The sequence below is a fragment of the Chlorocebus sabaeus genome, chromosome 9 (assembly GCF_047675955.1).
Source record: "Chlorocebus sabaeus isolate Y175 chromosome 9, mChlSab1.0.hap1, whole genome shotgun sequence".
Lineage (NCBI taxonomy): Eukaryota > Metazoa > Chordata > Mammalia > Primates > Cercopithecidae > Chlorocebus > Chlorocebus sabaeus.
This window is the reverse complement of record NC_132912.1, coordinates 66,264,715-66,286,591: the sequence shown is the minus strand read 5'-3', so window position 1 is coordinate 66,286,591 and position 21,877 is coordinate 66,264,715. Positions and strand designations below refer to the sequence as shown.

Here is a 21,877-nt window from a genome sequence, read left to right as displayed (position 1 = left end):
ATAAGGCATGAAATAATGGTTCAACTTTATTCTTTTGTGTGCGGAAATCCAGTTGTCTCAATATCATTTGTTGGAGAGACTATTCTTTTCCCCATTGAATGATCTTGATACTGTTGACAAAATCAGGTGACCATAGATACATGGGTAAATTTCTGGACTCCATTCTATTCTATTGATACATATGTCTGTCCTTATGCCAGTATGACATTGGTGTTTTTGTCTATGTGTGTTTTGTTTTTGTTTTGGAGATAGGGTCTTGCTCTGTCACCCAGGCTGGGGTGCAGTGGTGCAGTCATAGCTCACTGAAACCTTGAACTCCTGGGTTCAAGTGATCCTTCTATTTCAGCCTCCCAAGTAACTGAGACTATATGCGTGTACCACCATCCGTAGCTATTTTTAAAATTTTTTCATATAAATGGGGTCTCCTTATGTTGCCGAGGCTGGTCTCAGACTCAAGTCTGGCTTGATCCTAGGCCCAAGTTGTTTTCCCACCTTGGCCTCCCAAAGTGCTGGGATTATAGGCATTAGCCACTGTGCCTGGCCTGTACGACACTGTGTTGATTACTGTAGCTTTGTAGTAGATTTTGAAGTCAGGAAGTGTAAGTCCTCCAACTTTGTTTTTCAAGATGATGGTGATGATGATGATGATGATTATTTAATTTGAGATCCCTCATAATTCCATATGAATTTTTGGGGATAGCTTTTTCATTTCTGTAAAAAAGGCAGTTGGAATTTTGCTTGGAATTACGTTGAATATATAGACAAATACACTATTAAGTCTTCCAAGTTATGAAGACAGAATGTCTTTCCATTTATTTAGGTCTTTTTTTTTTTTTTTTTTTTTTTTTTTGAGACAGACTCTTGCTCACCCAGGCTGGAGTGTAGTGGCATGATCTCAGCTCACTGCAACCTCCATTTCCTGGGTTGAAATGATTCTCCTGCCTCAGCCTCCTAAGTAGCTGGGATTACAGGCATGCGCCATCATGCCTGGATAATTTTTGTATTTTTAGTAGAGACGGGGTTTCACCATGTTGGTCAGGCTTATCTCGAACTCCTGACCTTCTGATCCGCCTGCCTTGGCCTCCCAAAGTGCTGGGATTATAGGTGTGAGCCACTGCGCCCAGCCTTAGGTCTTTTTAAAATAATTTTAGCAGTGTTTAGTAGGTTTTCAGTGCGTAAGTCTTACACTTCTTTGGTTAAATGTAATTTTATTATTTTTGATGCTATTGTAAATTGGGATTGTTTTCTTTCCTTTTCTTATTGTTCATTGATAGTATATAGAAATATAAGTAATTATGGGGGACAATAAGTTTTTTGAAACTTTTTTTATATCCTGGGAATTACCCCATATTTGGATAAACTCAGATGTCAAAGGGTAAGGCAAGAATTTATAAATGTGTAAATTTGACTTATGGTAATATAATAGGAAATGTGTTGGGGGCCTAGGATAAACTGGGAGATGTGTTTTATCCTAAGACATTAAGATACAAACTTTAAAACACACTTTCCCAGTCAGAAAATACTACTGTATACAGTTAACGTTAATGATTTTAGTTCTTTTGTTTCCTTGTACTTTTAAATAATATACTATGCTTACATTTCTTAAAATTTCTTGTTCTGTCAAATTTCAGGCTGAGCGTGGTGGCTTACACCTGTAATTCCAGCACTTTTGGAGGCTGAGGCAGGTGGATCACTTGAGGTCAGGAGTTCAAGCCTTGCCAACATGGTGAAACCCTGTGTCTACTAAAAATACCAAAAATTAGCCAGGTGTGTTGGCATGCGCCCATAGTCCCAGCTACTCGGGTGGCTGAGGCAGGAGAATTGCTTGAACCCAGGAGGCAGAGGTTGCAGTGAGCTGAAATTGCACCATTGCACTCCAGCCTGGGTGACAGAGAGGCTCTGTCTCAAAAAAAAAAAAAAACATATATATATACACACACACATATATATATACACCAAGCCAAAACAAAACAGATAAACCCAAATTTCAATGGAATCCACTGACTTCTCATTACAGAGAATGAGATTACTGGTGCCGCTATTCTTTCCTCTGCTACTTCTTCCATCTTTCTATCTCCTTACTTCTATTAACTGTGTTTTTAAGGTTGATGTTTTCATTCTGTCATCTATAATTGTTTTCCCAACTTTGAATACAAATTCATAGTGAAAGTTGAAAATGACTTACCCACATTAACATTATCACCTCGGAGCAGGTGCTGGGATTGAGGAGAGGCCAGGCACGGGAGCAGGCACTTCTGAGCCTGCAGGGGAAAAGGGGACTTCCCGGGCCCCATAGAGCGCAGGGATACCTAGGTCCACAGCCATGGCTGGGTGGCTGCAGCTGCACTCAGGAGGGTGGGGCTCCAGCCCTGCCAACTTGGAAGTGGGTGTGGCTCCCACCTGTTCCCAGCTTCCTTGGGCTCTGTGGAACATGCAGCCCTGGCTGCACCTCCCCTATTGCAGCCAGTGTCTTTGCAGCAGCTGCTCTAGACAGCCTGCTGCTGCCATCAGTGACACTACCGGAAGCTCGAGTAACCTCTTTGTTTTACATGTTTTACTAGCAGCTGATCCTAAGTGGCTAGCTGAAGTTTTATTTTATATTTGGAAGGTTTTAATCTTTAACCTTGATTTTCAAATAAGTACCTGAAGATAGAAAACAAGTATTTGGACCCTAACAATAAAAGAGTCTTCTCTATTGTTACTCCTGGCCATTTCTTCCAAATATATTCAAAAATTTACCTTATGATATAAACCGATTGTGTTTAGCCTACATTTTGAGCCACCATTAGATAAGTACTGTGTGTGTGTGTGTGTGTATATATATATTTTTTTTTTTCAATTTTTTACTTTTGAGATGGAGTCTTGCTCTATCACCCAAGCTGCAGTGCAGTGGCGCAATCTCAGCTCACTACAACCTCTGCCTCCTGGGTTCAAGTGATCCTTGTGCCTCAGCTTCCTGAGTAGCTGGGACTATAGGCATGTGCCACCATGCCCGGCTGATTTTTGCATTTTTAGTAGAGACAGGGTTTTACCATGTTGGGCAGGCTGCTCTCGAACTCCTGACCTCTGGTGATCTGCCCACCTCGGCCTCCCAAAGTGCTGGGATTATAGGCATGAGCCACTGCACCCAACCTAGATAAGTGGTATATTGCTATGGTGTGAATGATGGTATCCTCTCCAAAATTCATGTTGAAACTTATCCCCAGTGCCGCAGTATAAGAAGTGTGGCTCTTGGGGGTTGACCAAGTTATGAAGGCTCTGCTCTTATGAATGGGATTAGCACACTTGTGAAAGGACTCAAGGTTAAAGGGAGAGCTCTCCTGCCTTTACATTCCTTCTGCCATGTGAGGACACGGTGTTCCTCCTCTCTGGAGGATGCAGCAACAAGGTGCCATCTTGGAAGCAGAGAAAAGCCTCACCAGACACCAGTCTTGCCAGTGCCTTAACCTTGGGTTTCCCAGCCTCCAGGAATGTGAGAAATAAATTTCTATTGTTTACAAATTACCCCAAACAAAATAAGAAAAATAAAACAACAACAACAAAACATAAGAAAATAAATAAATAAATAGCCTGGTCTGGTATTTTTGTTATAGCAGCACAAGGGGACTAAGATATATACCAAATGAATGAGATATATACTGATTAGTATCTTACACTATGAAAGTGAGTTCTAATTGTCAAAATTCATTTGATAAAATATTTTTCTGATTCTGATTTTTTTTTTTTTTTTTTTTAGAGACAAGGTTTCTGTTTCCCAGACTGGAGTGCAGTAGCACAATCATAGCCTACTCACTGCAGCCTCAAACTCCTGTCCCTCCCACCAAAAAAAGAATTGAAAATTATTGGGAACACCTGTGGCAGAAAGTACATGATTGAAAAGAATCTTTTCTAGTAAACTGTAGGGACACAGTGGACATGAGGGGTAGGAAATGTGGAACATATGAATACCTCCAGATGAGCCCTGGTCTGTAATTATGGAGGTATGTATTAATAGGGATGAAAAAGGCAGGGAAGGAATGTGTAAGGTAGGTTTGCCTTGGTTTTTCCTGACACTAGATAAATATCATTAAAGTAAGAGGAATGAGAGAAGTAATGAAATGGTAATTGAGAAAAGAAAACCATCAATAAAAATGAAAATACTCAGTTTTGGCTGGGTGCGGTGGCTCACACCTGTAATCCCAGCACTTTGGGAGGCCGAGGTGAACAACGGATCACCTGAAGTCAGGAGTTAGAGACCAGCCTGGCTAAGATGGTGAAACCCTGTCTGTATTAAAAATAAAAAATTAGCTGGGCGTGGTGGTGCGCGTCAGCAGTCCCAGCTACTCAGGAGGCTGAGGCAGAAGAATCACTTGAACCCAGGAGCAGAGGTTGCGATGAACCGAGATTGCGCCACTGCACTCCAGCCTGGGTGAGACAGTGAGACTCCATCTCAAAAAAAAAAAAAAGAAATGAAAATACTCAGTTTTATGATGGGAAGCCAGAATACTTGAGGAAACGTGTTTTTCTCACAGATCTAAACCTTTAATAAAATAAACATACAAACCTTATGTGAGTTTTTATTAATCTAAGTGTGCATGAAAGATGTTACTTAATGTTCACACCTAAAATACCTGAAGTAGCTGGCTGTGGTGGTGCTTGCCTGTAATGCCAGCTACTTGGGAGACTCGAACTGTAGTGCACCATGATTGTGCCTGTGAATAGCCACTGTACTCTATCCTGGGCAATATAGTGTGAGACCCTGTCTCTAAAAATTTAAAAAAAGGAAAATGCTCAAAGCAATTGGCCATAAATTTTAGTGCTGATTATTTAGTGCCAATAATTTACAACTGAATTATTTCTACAAATAAAAATGTATTACTTCTACAAATGGGTGTATGTTAGCTTTGAAAGTGAAAAAATTTTTTGGAGTGTCAAGTGAGACTGCATGTGTTAGGTTTAAAGTTAGACATTTAATTGTTTTGCTTTAAAATGAATTGTAAACTGCTCTGACACTTTTATAGTTAATTTTTTTTTTTTCAGACGAAGTTTCACTGTCACTCAGGCTGGAGTGCAGTGGCGTGATTTCAGCTCACTGTAACCTCCACTTCCCGGGTTTAAGCTATTCTCATGGATCAGTCTCCTGAGTAGCTGAGATTACAGGCATGTGCCACCGTGCCTGGCTAATTTTTGTATTTTTAATACAGATGGGGTTTCACCATGTTAGCCAGGCTGGTTTTGAACTCCTGACCTCAAGTGATCCACCCACCTTGGCCTCCCAAAGTGCTGGGATTACAGGTGTGAGCTACCATGCCTGGCCTTTTATTTAATTATTTATAAAGCTATTGCCATATTTTTTTTTTTACAACTTTCAACATTATGTTTTGTATATTTAGGCCTTTAATTGACCTAAATATTCTGTCTGGGATTTTGTTTAGTATTGTATTTATAGATTAATTTGGAAAAAAGATCTTTACCAACAAATTTTCTTATCCCTACAAATATTTCTTTCTTTATTTTAGGTATTCTTCTGTATCTTTTAATAACACATAAAATTTAAATAATGTAATATGGGTTACAAAATGGTTAGGCTGGTTTTTTAAAAACTTATACATCTTGTGGCGGTGATCATTTGCTAAATCTTGTTAGATTCAAAAATTATAAAAGTAAATTCTTTTTAGAAAAATATTCAGACCATATAGAAGTCAATAAACTAGAAATGAAATCTGGGGTCAGTATCTTTGCAGCAGTGTGTGCTGTTCACCAGAATGTTCCATGATTATGGAAATGTGTATCTGTGCTAGCCAACATGGTAACCACTAGTCACATTTGGCTTTGATCACTTCAAGTGTGGCTAGTGCAACTGATGAATTTCAACATTTTATTTCATGTTAATTAAATTTTAATAGATGTTAATTAGCATTTATGGTATTAACCAGTACAGCTTAGGTGTATTGTACAATTTTACATTTCTTTTGATATGTTTATATTTTTTAAAAGATATCTTCAAAAAAAGTTGTATCTCTTGTGTATATGATATATTTTTCTATAACATATTCTAGATTATTGGTAGTTTTCGGAAATGCTTCTTAAGTTTGAATATTTTCTCTTATTTGACTACCTTGTGACCCACATTAACAGATAGTCTTTGGTTATTCTGCTTCTCTCTTTCAAAATTCTAAATTCTTAGAATTTGAAATAAACTGCTATTTGAATCTTTATGTCATTTCACATATTGAGTGATTGGTCCTGAGTTGCTCTGGGGCTTCCTCAAAAAACAACCTAAATTATGGACACTAAATGAACACAGACTTTCCTTCATTTTGCCTAGATATAAGATGCTGTTCTTTGTGTTCTTTGCTGTTCAAACCTAACTTTGAATATTGAAGGAAATGGTACTTCTAAGGATACATAAACATGGATTCTTTTTTAGCAGTTCATTTCACAGCTCAACACACACTTTTTGGAGCACATGTCTTATGGTTACTGTTTTGCCAAATACTGAGAATACAATATTAAATAACTGTTTTGCCTTTAAACAGCTTGTAATCTAATTGAGGAGACAGATGTGGAAAGAAAATCACTTCTTCACAGTGGCATTAAGAATAGAGGTTAAGAGTGTGCTCTGGAGCTGTGTGACCTTGGTTATCTATGGAAGCTCAGTTTCTTTGTGAGTAAAATAAGGATATTAGGGCTCTTGTGAGGATTGAATGAGATTATTTGTATGTTTGGCTTATGTTAGCTAATATTATTGGCTACTGAGGAGCTTGAAATCTCTCATGCCTCTATTATTGGCAATGGAGAGCACTTGTTGATTTAAGCAGGCAGATGACATGGTTGGGATTCACATTTTAGGATTATGTGAATTGCTTTGTCTGTTGTGGATCAATAGATTTGAGGAGGCTATAGTGATAAACCTGTTGAGAGATGATGACTTGATCACTTTAGTTATGATACAATGGTTGGGAGAGAGAGTACAATGATACTTTTGTGTTATCAAGGTAAGACTTGATTGATTTAATGAAGAGGGTAAAGGAGTCAGAGATAACATTTGAATTTTTAGTTTTGGTGACTGAATGATGGTGGTGTTTACAACTGAGTTAGGGAGTATAGGAGGAGGATGTGGAAGAGAGGGTTGAAAGATTGAATTGAGCCTTGTTCAAGCTTGAGATGACTGTGATACCCAGGTAGGCATATTCAGGAGACAGTTGGTTTTATGTTTCTTGGTGGATAGAAGAGTCATGGCTGGACTCCTTTTGTTTTTGGAGACAGGGTCTTGCTGTGTTGCCCAGTCTGGAGTGCAGTGAATGGTGCTGTTTAAATCTAGTTTAATTCTTGTAGCCTTCCGGGCTTAAACAATTCTCTTACCTCAGCCTCCTAAGTAGCTGGGATAGCAGGCATGTGCCCTACCGTGCCCAGCTAATTTAAAAAATTTTATTTTTTAGAGATGGGTCTCACTGTGTTGCCCAGGCTGGTCCTGGACTCCTCTCACCTCGTTCTCTCAAAGTGCTGGGATTACACGTGTGAGCTACAGTGCCTCGCCTGGACTCTTTAATTGTATTTAATTTTACATAGTTTGATGCAGTATTATTCAATAAATGGTAGCTATTACCAGCACTATTTTTATTATTATGTAGGTGGTATTTAAAGCAACCAGTAGATAAAATTTCTAAAAAAAAGAGTAAAAAGTAAAAGGAGAAGTGGGCTGGAAGCTAGAACATTTAATAGATGGAGAGATAAAGAATAAGTGTAGAATGAGACTAAGAAAAAGCAGAACTAAGACAAGGTCTGATGAAGTATGATGAGTTTATATAAGAATAGTCAATAATACCTGCTGTAACAGAGATACCTAGTAAAGTAACACCTAAAAGGGTCCCCTGTATTTGAATGGGATGTCAGTGGCGCCTTCTGCCAGGCAAATCACAGTGCAAATATGGAGACAGAAGCCAGAAATAAAATGTATTAGCAAATAAATGGGAGGTTGATATAACATGGGCCCATTTTGTTGATGTGACCCAAGAGCTAAGCAGTGATAGTAGTATCTTCCAAGTACCAAATTAAAAAATGTCCTTTAATAAAAGATGTGGTTAGTCATTTTAATAATTATCAATAAATTTTTAAAAATAAAAAGCATAGGAAAAATTAAGAATACAAAGAGTATAGTTCTATTTTATGTATTTTTTTTTTTTTTTTTTTTTTTTGAGACGGAGTCTCGCTCTGTGGCCCAGGCTGGAGTGCTGTGGCCGGATCTCAGCTCACTGCAAGCTCCGCCTCCCGGGTTCCCGCCATTCTCCTGCCTCAGCCTCCCGAGTAGCTGGGACTACAGGCGCCCGTCACCTCGCCCGGCTAGTTTTTTGTATTTTTTAGTAGAGACGGGGTTTCACCGTGTTAGCCAGGATGGTCTCGATCTTCTGACCTCGTGATCCGCCCGTCTCGGCCTCCCAAAGTGCTGGGATTACAGGCTTGAGCCACCGCGCCCGGCCCCTATTTTATGTATTTAGGTTTATATCTAGTTTAATTCTTTCAGCTTTCTCTAATTGAGTTTTAATCTTCATTTACATTGCTAATGAGATTTAAAAATATTATCTTTTTAAACCTTATAACTTTTTGCTTTTTTATTCTAACCCTGTGATTTAATCTGTTTCTTTATAAGCTTCTTAAATTTCAGTCCAGCTTTAGTCTTAAATAGTGTTGTAGCGATTAATGGTTTTGCCCCTCCCCCATTTTCTTCCTTTCTAATATATTTTAATCAACTTTTTTTTTTTATTGGAAGAGCCAATTAAATATGTTGTTTAAAATCTTGCCATATCCACACTGTCTACCTGATTGGTTTTGCCAATTCTGTAAAACTTTACTTGATACTGTTGGGATTCTTTGGACTATGTGGCAATATTTGTAGATTTATAGAAATTTTAGTGATTTAATTCTTGGAAGGCAATTTTAGTTCCAAGTATTTATAGAATATTTTATTGTCATCTGTTAACTGTGTAACATTAGGCATGGGCACCTCTCTTATGACTGTCCTATTTTGGAACTTCAGTCTGTACCTGCGCCTTTCAAGGCACTAAGTTCTGTGCCATGTCTTCGGAGGAGGAGCATATTTGAATAAAAAGTGTTTGTTTCAGTCTCAATAAAAGGCTTTTATAAAAGTTATGAACATTTAAAAGTGCCCTTTCCTCCCTTTTTGAGCTAATTGAATTCTTCATTTTACAGGGGTGCAATATTCCAAGAAGAGGGGGCAGGGATGAGTATTTATTATAATTGTTAAATAATGCACTGGACACTTTTCGTGTAATGTTATTTGATCTGGATAGCAACCCTGTGACATAGGCAGTTTTATCCTCATTAGAGAAATTAAGTGGCTTGCCCATTTCAGAAAACAAGTTAATGGCAGAATCAGGATGATACTGCAGGGTTTTTGATTTGTATCTAGTTATTTTTTCACTCAGTGGTTCTCTTTGTAGGGGCTAGAGGCAGAATAAAGAGGCCCCTCCCCTGTGCTCCCTCTTGCTTCCCTGTCTTCTGTTCTTTGGAGTGTATGTCATTTTTCTCCGGTAATTTAGGGCAGAAAAAGTGTTGAGGACTATCACTGTATCATTTTGCTGTCTCTGATTTTTAGGAACTGTGTTCATGCTAAGAATTGATTATAAAAGAATACCTATCTATGCCATTAGGAAACAAAACTCATCCAAAATATATAGGCTGTGCTTTGCATCATTCTATGAAAGACATGGTGGGAAGTTGAGTTATAGCTTTCTACTAAGTTGAAAGTAGGCTCTGTCGCCTAGGCTGGAGTGCAGTGGCACAATCTCAGCTCACTGCAACCTCTGTCTCCCAGGTTCAAGTGATTCTCCTGCCTCAGCCTCCCCAGTAGCTGGGACCACAGGTGCCCGCCACCACACCTGGCTAATTTTTGTGTTTTTAGTAGAGATGGGGTTTCGCCATGTTGGCCAGGCTGGTCTTAAACTCCTGACCTCAAGTGATCCGCTTGCCTTGGCCTCCCAAAGTGGGGATTATAGGCATGAGCCACTGTGCCCAACTAATGATTTTCAATAACTTTATATAATACTGATGAATCACTCTTTTTAGTGGACTCTAAATACCATCATGATTTGATACCCTTTTTATTCATTTATAAAAATATATAAACAGCTTCCTTTTTTGACGTTTAAAAATTTTATAGTCCTTTCTGTCTTGAATTTGCATTTCTGTTACACTGTTCACACCAGATTCTATTCTTAAAGGATGTATTTTATGCATAAGTTATATTTTGCATGTAGCATGCATACATTATGAAGGTAGTATATTTTTATGCATTACAGTCTTTCATGCATATTGATTACCCTATTATATGTCTTTACATCCAGCCAAAATATGTGAATTTTAAAATATCTCTTAGTCATTAAATTGTAATTAGCACAGAGTAAAATAACAAATGTATTAAAATGTTGCTAAAGTATTTTTTATTTATTAAAAAAATTTGTTTTTCTCCTTCTTCTCTGCCATCAAAATGTTGCTTCTCTTCCTTCAAAATGTTGCTAAATTATTAAACAGAAGAAAATAGGCTGGGTGCAGTGGCTCACACCTGTAATCCCACTACTTTGGGAGGATGAGGTGGGATGATCACTTGAGGTGAGGAGTTCGTGACCAGCCTGGCCAACATGGTGAAACTTCATTTCTACTTAAAGTACAAAAATTAGCTGGGCATGGTGGTGCGTGCCTGTAGTCCCAGCTGCTTTGGGGGCTGAGGCACGAGAATTGCTTGAACCCAGCAGGCAGAGGTTGTGGTGAGCCGAGATCGCACCACTGTACTTCAGCCTAACTCTGTCTCAAAAACAAACAAACAAACAAAAAGTTTTGCAGACAAAATATGAATCATTCCTTGTTTAACACTTAAAAGGTTTTTATACTCAGGCAATACAATAGTGTATAGTTTCATTCAGAATAGGTGAGGAGTATGTCATCCTTTTTGTATTAATAAAAAGTGAATTTTAGGCCATTTTCTGTTACTTGGAATACCTGAAACTGGGTATTTTATAAGAAAAGGAATTTATTTCTTACGGTTATGGAGGTTGAAAAGTCCAAGGTCAAAGGGCTGCACTTGGTGAGAACCTTCCTGCTGATAGGGACTCTACAGATTCCTCAGGTGGTGCAGGGTATCACATGGCAAGGGGCCTGAAACTGTTAATATGGTAGCTCAGGTCTCTTCTTTTCTTTTAAAGCTACCAGCTCCCCTCCCATGATAACCCATTAATCCATGAATTGATTAATCCATTTATGAAGGTAGACCTCTCATGATCCAATTATCTTCTTAAAGGCCCCACCTCTCGATATTGCCCCATTGGAGATTAAATTTCAACATGAGATTTGAGGGGGGTCAAATATTCAAACCATAGCAATGGGTTTAAAGGCACTTGTGAAAGAGGAGACTGGAGAGGAAAATCAACATGACCTTTCAAATGGACTTATGATCCATTTTCAGGCAGATTAATTTTAAATTTTATGAAAAGGTTGAGTATGAATGGGAATTGAAGACCTGGGAATTATCCATTGTTGTTTATCTGTTTCTGTGTACCCTTCAGAAAGTCTGTTTACCTTCAGCAGTACAAATATATGGTACTGTGAAAGATCCCTGATCTAATATTTATAGCAACTTGTATTTTATGACCAGAGAAACTGAGACTTAAAGACGTAGAGTACTTGCCTATGATCACTTAACTAGTAAATGGTCAATCAGAAACTCCAAAACTTGAGGCCGGGTATGGTGGCTCATGCCAGTAATCCCAACACTTTGGGAGGCTGAGGTGGTTGGATCACTTGTGGTCAGGAGTTCCAGAGCAGTCTGGCCAACATGGTGAAACCCCTTCTCTACTAAAAATACAAAAATTAGCTGGGCATGGTGGTGCGTGCCTGTAATCCCAGCTTCTGGGGAGGCCGAGACAGGAAAATCGCTTGAACAGGTTGCACTGAGTCAAGATCGTGCCACTGCACTCCAGCCTTGGTGAGAGAGTGAGACTATCTTAAAAAAAAAACAACAAATAAAAAACAAAACTCCAAAGCTTTTCTTTCCCTCCTGTGTCATGCTGCTTAGTACATAGCCTGGTTCACAGTATATGATTACTATATAGTTAATGAATGATTTACATATTGTTTGTGAAGTCTAAAATACTTAACGTTGTAGTTGTTGCATAAGTTCTGAACTGCTGAATAAGTGTGACATTACAGATGATTCACTACAGAAGAATATTGAAGATCTTCAAAGCATGGTTAAGGTGATCTCTCTTCAGTTCCTGGAGTGGTGTTCCTGGAAATGACTAATAGAACAGCAAAAAACGGTCTACTTGGGCATTCTTGGTGTTTTATCAATTAAGTCAGAGACCTATAACCGTGTTGGAGTGCTTGTTTTGAAGAGGTCAACTAACTTATGTTGATACTGTGTTTGTATGAAGAGTGTAATTTTCGTTTCTGTTATGTAGGTATTCTCTGAAACCAAATGACCAAATCTTGGCTGAAGACAAACACAAGGAACTGTAAGTGCATTAAACAATTCGTTGTAAATAGTTTACTCTGTCTATGAAGTTGATATATGTATATGTAATCTGATTTTCAAAATTATATAATGACAAAGTGTAATTAACACTATGACCTTAATCCTAACAGAATTATGATAACCTACACTATATAATTTATACTACATAAGGTTTACACAGGACATAATTTCTCCTGTATTCACATTAAAAGATGTAGTGTTGTATTCTATCATCTAGACTAAAGTCTTATTGGGAAATATGTCATTTCATTTTCTCTTTCCAGATAAAATATTAAATTGTTCCTATTTTCTTTCTGACTGCTCTACCAGAAAAAAGTAAAAAATAAAAATAAATTGTCACTGTTAATTTTTGGGTCTTATTCCGGTGGATCACCCACCTTCATGATAATGATGGAGAAATATAATTTTGTTTCTGTCACTGGTTTATGAAAAAGTAAATGTCAGTTGTTTGGTACAATGTAAAACACTTTTTAAATTTTATTTTATTTTTATTTTTTTGAGACAGAGTCTTGTTCTGCTGCCCAGGCTGGAGGTGCAATCTTGGCTCATTGCAACTTCTCATTCCTGGGTTCAAGCAATTATCCTGCCTCAGCCCCCCAAGTAGCTGGGATTACAGCTGCCCGCCACCACGCCTGGCTAATTTTTGTATTTTAAGTAGAGATGATGGGGTTTTCCCATGTTGGCTAGGCTGGTCTCCAACTCCTGACCGCAGGTGATCCGCCTGCCTTGGCCTCCCAAAGTGCTGGGATTACAGGTGTGAGCTGCTATGCCCGGCTGAAGATATTTTATTTTCACATCTAACTCAGGTCTCTCTTGTTTTAGTTTAATGTAACCTTCACTTGTACTCATATATAGGGACGGTAATTTTTTTTTGTGGAGGACTTCCAGACTATTATTTTCTTCTTGAGGTTAAGTAATAATTTTTTTCCAAATACTTTTAAACTGCTTTTTAAAAACTGTCTTGAACCTTTTGCAAATTATTTTCTTCTCTCCTATTTAAGATAACATATAAATTGTTAATTATAAAATGGCAGGACTAATGTTCAGGGAAAGGATTTCCTTGTGCATTCTTACTGTTTACACATTCTATTATTATGCTAACGTTTCAACCGTATTTTTATATTTGGTCTATCCTTATTTGAGTATAATCTCCATAGTGGGTTCTCAAATATATTTATTGTCAAGAAATTTTTTGCTGTTTCTTTATTTCCTACTATAGTCAATGAGGGTAGGTGATTGTTACTGTAGCATTGGTTGGTTATTATTTGTAGGTCTGGTAACAGAGCTTCTTTTGCTTTGGGAATTAAGTAGTTGGTGAGCCTTAAAAGTTCCTTTAGTCCTTAGACTATGACCAGTATTAAAAATGCCAGAAATCTGCTTTTAAAGAATATATGTTATTTAATATGTAACCCATTTTAATGTGTTAATTCATTTGAAAGTTTTTTAACTGTCCAAGATATAATTCATCTCTATGGCTATAACTTGGCCAACTGATACTTTTTTCTTACTTTTTTTTTTCTTTTGAGATGGAGTCTTGCTCTGTTGCCCAGGCTGGAGTGTCGTGGCATGATCTTGGCTCACTGCAACCTCTGCCTCCTGGGTTCAAGCGATTCTCCTGCCTCAGCCTCCTGAGTAGCTGGAATTACAGGTACCCGCCACCATGCCCAGCTAATTTTTGTGTTTTAGTAGAGACGGGTTTTCGCCATGTTGGTTAGACTGGTCTCGAATTCCTGACCTCAAGCAATCCACCCACTTCAGCCTCCCAAAGTGCTAGGATTAATACAGGCGTGAGCCACTGTGCCCAGCCCCTACATTTTATTACGAAAAGTTTTAAACATATGTTATGTGTTCACCCATATATTTACCACCAAGGTTTTGTCATTAACATATTACTGCTCTTATCTACTTATTCTTCTATTCATGTGTTACTTCATCTGTTTTTTGGATGCATTTCAAAGTAAATTGTAGGCATCAATAGGCTTCTCTCTAAATATTTCAACACATATACCATTAACTAGAGTTTTATATTTCAAAGTTTTTTTTTTTTTTTTTTTGGTTTCACCTGTTCTAAAATTTCGTATAAACTGAGTCATGTATATGTCCTATTTTGTATAAGGCTTCTGCCACTGTGGTTTTGAAATTCATCAGTGTTGTCGCATGTATCAGTTAATTCCTTTTTATTTTTGCAGATTAACATTCTGTTGTTTATTTGTTCTATTATTGCTAAGTATTGCCACTTGTTTGATTTGTCATTAGTTGATGGTCTTGATATTTTTGGCTGCTGGCTGTCTGCCTTGTAGTTTTTGACCTACATACCAAAGAAAACTTGCAGTTGAATATGGCACCATAAAAGCAGAGCATTAATTTAAAAAAATTCAACAGTTATTGAATTAATAAATTTCATGAATTATGAAAGCTGTTTATAAATAATCTCATTTGTGTCTTTGCAACTCAAATAGCCAAAATCTTAGTAGGGTGGTGGTCATGGAAGTCAGAGTCTGCTAAGGAGTGTGTAACAACTCACCTGCTGTATTAAAAACAAAAAAATCCTTTTTGTGTTCAAGACCAAGCTTTAAAAAATATAAGAGATATGGATATAAAACAAAATTTTATTATCTAATCAGTAATTCCATGCTTTATTCTCATAAAACATTATTACAGCTTCTTAATTTCAGTCTGTTAAAGCTTGATTCATTATAAAACTTGTAAAAAATGTGTTGGCACAATCACATTGACCTGCTCTTTGAAAATTAACCCTAACACTCTAAGAGTATCAATAAGATAATGCAGTGATAGCTCTAATGATCTTGGTATTAATAAATAAAGAGTGGCCTGGCATGGTGGTTCACACGTGTAATCCCAACGCTTTGAGAGGCTGAGGTGGAAGGATTGCTTGAGGCCAGGAGTACAAAACCAGCCTGAGAAACATAGTGAGACCCCATTTCTATAAAAAAACTTTAAAAAGGCCAGGCGCGGTGGCTTACGCCTGTAATTCCAGCACTTTGGGAGGCCGAGGTGGGTGGATCACCTGAGGTCAGGAGTTCAAGATTAGCCTGGCCAAGATGGTGACATCTCTACTAAAATACTGTCTCTACTAAACTGTCTCTACTAAACGTCTACTAGACCGTCTCTACCAAAAATGCAAAAATTAGCCAGGCATGGTGGTGGGTGCCTGTAATCCCAGCTACTCGGGAGGCTGAGGCAGGAGAATTGCTTGAATCTGGGAGGCAAAGGTTGCAGTGAGCTGAGATCGCACCACTGCACTCCAGCCTGGGTGACAGAGCGGGACTCTGTCTCAAAAAAAAAAAAAAAATTAGCCTGATGAGGTGGTGTGTGTCTGTAGTCCCAGCTGCTCAGGAAGCTGAGAGGTAGGAGGATCTCTCGGGTCTAGGAGATCAAGGCTGCAGTGAACCATGATCATTCCACTGAGTTCTGGACTAGACAACAGAGTGAGACCTTGCCTTTAACAAAATAAGAATAACAATAAGAGAGTACAATGATAATTCTGATTATCCTGATATTAATATTAAGTATGTTTTCATTAAAACAATTTTAGTTCCTGAAATTTTGTGATTCAGATTTCATATACACTTAGTCACTGATGCTTCACAAGTATACTTGTTTCTCTGTCTGAGGAAGATTGGCATGGGAAAACAGGGAAATATTGGTCAGCAGTGACCCTTGTTTTTCTAAGCAAAGTGATTTTTCTCAAGTTCCTGTTTTTCATTATTCTACATACTGAAGACCTTGGGGGATGATTTTAAGTAGAGAAAGCTGAGCAATTCAAGTTGTGATGTGATTTATCTAAAACTGTAGGATTTATACTTTGTTCTATACATGATCCAGTAATGAACTGGTCTCATCAGCTTTCTAGTTTTTTTCAGTTTTAGTTTTGTAAATGGAATAATTTAAAATAAATTTTAAAAAATCACTATTTTACTATTTTTTTCACCTACTTTCCATTGTGTTAGGCATTGAAGAAAAGATCGTGTGCAGCTTTTTATATGTCAATTATACCTCAATAAAGTGGTTTAAGGAAAAGGAAAAGATACTGATTTTATTATAAATGGAATCTTACTCTCCAATAGTGGCTTTTCAAAATCTATGGACACATCTGCAGTTATCGAAAATAGAACCATTTTGTTTCCATGAATATCTATTTTATGAATTTATAAATTTTGTATTACCTTGGATTTTGAGATCTGATCATAAAGATTTAGGTAAGGAAGGTTAAAAGTTGTCTGGAGTTGGGGTGAATTCCAAATGCAAATATAAATAAATTCAGAAGTATCCATACTACTTAACACAGAGTAACTGATATTTGAAGATTTTTTTTGTTGTTGTTTGCTATAAGGCAAGGGGAAAATCTCTTTAAAAGGGATTCATTCACATTTGTTTACTTGGCTTTTTTTTTAATGACTTTTTTTTATTATTATACTTTATGTTCTAGGGTACATGTGCACAACGTGCAGGTTTGTTACATATGAATACATGTGCCATGTTGGTATGCTGCACCCATTAACTCATCATTTACATTAGGTATATCTCCTAATGCTCTCCCTCCCCCCTCCCACCACCCCCAACAGGCCCCGGTGTGCGACGTTCCCCTTCCTGTGTCCAAGTGTTCTCATTGTTCAGTTCCCACCTATGAGTGAGAACATGCGGTGTTTGGTTTTCTGTTCTTGTGATAGTTTGCTGAGAATGATGGTTTCCAGCTGCATCCATGTCCCTACAAAGGACATGAACTCATCCTTTTTTATGACTGCATAGTATTCCATGGTGTACATGTGCCACATTTTCTTAATCCAGTCTGTCATTGATGGACATTTGGGTTGGTTCCAAGTCTTTGCTATTGTGAATAGTGCCACAATAAACATACATGTGCGTGTGTCTTTATAGCAGCATGATTTATAATCCTTTGGGTATATACCCAATAATGGAATGGCTGGGTCAAATGGTATTTCTAGTTCTAGATCCTTGAGGAATCACCACACTGTCTTCTACAGTGGTTGAACTAGTTTACAGTCTCACCAATAGTGTAAAAGTGTTCCTATTTCTCCACATCCTCTCCAGCATCTGTTGTTTCCTGACTTTTTAATGATTGCCATTCTAACTGGTGTGAGATGGTATCTCATTGTGGTTTTGATTTGCATTTCTCTGATGGCTAGTGATGATGAGCATTTCTTCATGTGTCTGTTGGCTGCATAAATGTCTTCTTTTGAGAAGTGTCTGTTCACATCCTTTGCCCACTTTTTGATGGGGTTGTTTTTTTCTTGTAAATTTGTTTGAGTTCTTTGTAGGTTCTGGATATTAGCCCTTTGTCAGATGAGTAGATTGCAAAAATGTTCTCCCATTCTGTAGGTTGCCTGTTCACTCTGATGGTAGTTTCTTTTGCTGTGCAGAAGCTCTGTAGTTTAATTAGATCCCATTTGTCAATTTTGGCTTTTGTTGTCATTGCTTTTGGTGTTTTAGTCATGAAGTCCTTGACCATGCCTATGTCCTGAATGGTATTGCCTAGGTTTTCTTCTAGGGTTTTTAGGGTTTTAGGTCTAACATTTAAGTCTCTAATCCAACTTGAATTAATTTTTGTATAAGGTGTAAGGAAGGGATCCAGTTTCAGCTTTCTACATATGGCTAGCCAGTTTTCCCAGCACCATTTATTAAATAGGGAATCCTTTCCCCATTTCTTGTTTTTGCCAGGTTTGTCAAAGATCAGATGGTTGTAGATGTGTGGTATTATTTCTGAGGGCTCTGTTCTATTCCATTGGTCTATATATCTGTTTTGGTACCAGTACCATGCTGTTTTGGTTACTGTAGGCTAGTACTATAGTTTTAGCTACCAAGGTAAACAGTGAACTTTTGTAAGCAGTGTATACTGTTCTAAATATGAAGTGTATTTTCCCTTCTGATAGTGATTGAATTCTATTTATGATTTTTTAATGTCAAATATTAAATTATTTTGTCAGAGGCCAGGCGTGGTGGCTCACACCTGTAATCCCAGCACTTTGGGAGGCCGAGGCAGGTGGATCACGAAGTCAGGAGATTAAGACCATCCTGGCTTCCACGGTGAAACCCCGCCTGTACTAAAATTACAAAAAATTAACTGGGTGGCGGCGAGCACCTGTAGTCCCAGCTACTTGGGAGGCTGAGTCAGGAGAATGGCGTGAACCCGGGAGGCGGTGCTTACAGTGAGCCCAGATCGCGCCGCCACACTCCAGCCTGGGCGGGAGAGCAGAGGGTCCGTCTCAAAAAGAAAAAAAATATTTTGTCAGAATAACCCCTTAAATTTTTAAATTTTGTGTTATAAAAGCTAATTATATTGTGGTATTTAAAATGTTTGGCAATTTAGGATTATGATGAGATGGAAGAAAATAAATAAATTATGCAATAGGCATGAACCTTCCAAGGGTATTAGGACGTGCTAAGGCTGTGATCTTTGGTGCAGTGTAAAAACGTAATTTCTTAGAGAATAGTGTTAATTTCCAAACCAGCAGGAGAGTTGTAACTATTTAAATGGAATGTTTAGGGATATGTCAGGGAAGTTAGAGACAATAACATCTGGTATGCTTTTTTGTTGTGTGTGAGACGGAGCCTTGCTCTGTCGCCCCGGCTGGAGTGCAGTGGCGTGATCTCGGCTCACTGCAAGCTCCGCCTCCCGGGTTCACGCCGCTCTCCTGCCTCAGCCTCCAGAGTAGCTGGGACTAGAGGCACCTGCCACCACGCCCGGCTAATTTTTTTTTGTATTTTTAGTAGAGACGGGAGTTCGCTGTGTTGCCAGGATGGTCTCGATCTCCTGACCTCGTGATCCGCCCGCCTGGGCCTGGAATTACAGGTGTGAGCCACCGCGCCCGGCCTGGTATGATCTTAAATTAATTATTAATGCTGTGCCTTAACAGTTCTTTGAAATCATCAAGATCATAGACTGGGCTTGTGCCTATAATCGCAGCACTTTGGGAGACTGAGGCAGGAGGATTGCTTGAGCCTAAGTTAGAGACCAGCGTGGACAACATAGTGAGACTCTTGTCTCTACAAAAAGTTTTTAAAAAAGTAGCCGGATATGGTGGTGTGTGCCTGTAGTCCCAGCTACTTGGGAGACTGAGGTGGGAGGATTGCTTGAGACCGGGAGGTTCAGGCTGCAGTGAGCTATGATCTGTGCCACTGTGCTCCAGCCTGGGTGACAGATGAGACCCTGTTAAAAGAATCTTTTTTGGTAAGAATGATCTAAGAACTGGATGTCTGTAAAGCTAATAGAAAAAATAATCCTGTGAGGCAAAAAGTCAAAATTGAAATAAAGAAGTTAGGACCGACAGCAAGGTTAAATGCTTACTTTTTTTTTAGTGTTCATAAATAAGGTACAGTTTTAAAAATATCATAAACATTTTTATGATCCTGTTCTCAGGGCCCACTTTTTTTCGCATCTTTAAAATTACAGTATTTTGATTCTAGAAATGAACCCTTGAACCAATATCCATATTTTATCATGAATAAGGTGAGAGTAACATTGATAAAATGACTTGCTATAGTTTACATTGCTACTTAAGGACAGTACTAGACCAGAAACCAAGTCTCCTGAGTCCTATTTAAGTGCTGTTTCTGTCACACCAAGCAGTTCTTTAAGTATATAGTCTTTTTTTTTTGTTTTGAAACAGGATCTTGCTTTGTCACCCAGGCTGGAAGACAGTTGTGTGATCATGGCTCATTACAGTCTTGTTTTTAGAGATGGGGTCTCCCTATGTTGCTCAGGTTGGTCTCAAACTCCTGAGTTCAAGCAATCCTCCTGCCTCTGCTCCCAAAGTGTGATTATAGGTATGATCTACCATACCCAGCCAGTAATTTTTTTTTTTTGAGATGGAGTCTCACTCTGTTGCCAGGCTGGAGTACAGTGGCGCGATCTTGGCTTACTGCAACCTCCGCCTCCCAGGTTCAAGTGATTCCCCTGCCTCAGCCTCCCGAGTAGCTGGAACTACAGGCACCTGCCACCACGACTGGCTAATTTTTATATTTTTAGTAGAGACAGGGTTTCACCATATTGGTCAGGCTGGTCTCAAACTCCTGACCTCAGGTGATCCGCCTGCCTCAGCCTCCCAAAATGCTGGGATTACAGATGTGAGCCACCTCCCCTGGCCACCAGTAATTTTTTTTTTTTTTAAAGGGATTAATATCCATTGCAAGACTTGGTAACTGATCACAGAGAACTCAGTAGTTAATTAAATCAATTTCACAGTATTGTGTTGTTGTTTTGGAAACTACTTCATACCTATAACCAATATTGAGTGAGTTGAAGAGAATTACTTCCAAATCCAAGGTACTTTACATTCTTCCAAGGAGAGGATGCAACACAAAGCTGTTGGTCAGCTTGATACAAAAGCTTTTAGGTATGCTCATGAAATAAGTCAAATGTATACATTTTACAGCCTCGTATTATGTTAAATAGAATTCTTTTTCCTTCCCATTTCTTTGAACAGCCATATTCAGAATCTTCGTCATTAGCAACTTTGTCATCATTGGAGCCCTTTTCTCTAGGACACATCAGCCTCTTTCCATGTATGATATTTTCGCTGGAAATTTTATCCTGAGCTATAAATGCCTCTCATGAAAGAAAAGTGTTTTTTTTTTCTTCTGAGATAAGGTCTAACTCTGTTTCCCAGGTTGGAGTGCAGTAGCATGATCATGACTCACTGCAGCCTTGACCTTGTGGGCTTAAGCGATCCTCCCATCAGCCTCCTGAGTATCTGGGACTACCAGTGTGCACCACCACACCTGGCTAATTTTTGTATTTTTTGTAGAGATGGGGTCTTGCCATGTTGTCCAGGCTGGTCTTGGACTCCTGGGCTCAAGTGATATGTCTGCCTTGGCCTCCCAAAGGAGTGGGATTACAGGTGTGAGCCACCATGCCTGGCCAAGAAACGTTTTTTTTAAAGTTTATTTTTGTATGTAGTCATAGTATTTGTAAGGTAACCTTTTCACTGTATTGCTTTTTTTTTTTTTTTTGAGATGGAGTCTCGCTCTGTTGCCCAGGCTGGAGTGCAGTGGCACTATCTCGGCTCATTGCAAGCTCCGCCTCCTGGGTTCACACCGTTTTCCTGTCTCAGCCTCCTGAGTAGCTGGGACTACAGGCGCCCACCATCACGCCCGGCTATTTTTTGTATTTTTAATAGAGACGGGGTTTCACCGTGTTAGCCAGGATGGTCTCGATCTCCTGACCTCATGATCCACCCGTCTCGGTCTCCCAAGTGCTGGGATTACAGGTGTGAGCCACCAGCGCCCGGCTACTGTATTGCTTTTTAAACTAAGGTTTAAATAGTTCATTGTAATAAGAGTTACCATTTGTACTTATAAGGCTGCCTCTCC

General features: G+C 38.7%; 1 protein-coding gene across 2 annotated transcripts in view; it reads left to right on the top strand.

The window, feature by feature from the left end:
• The window catches only part of ADK (adenosine kinase), a 577,446-nt gene that overhangs the window by 50,892 nt on the left and 504,677 nt on the right, over positions 1 to 21,877 (top strand). For both annotated transcript variants that reach the window (XM_007962951.3, XM_007962952.3), the window contains exon 3: positions 12,453 to 12,506. In XM_007962951.3, the coding sequence (XP_007961142.1) occupies positions 12,453 to 12,506 (54 nt within the window). The remainder of the gene's footprint in view (positions 1 to 12,452; positions 12,507 to 21,877) is intronic.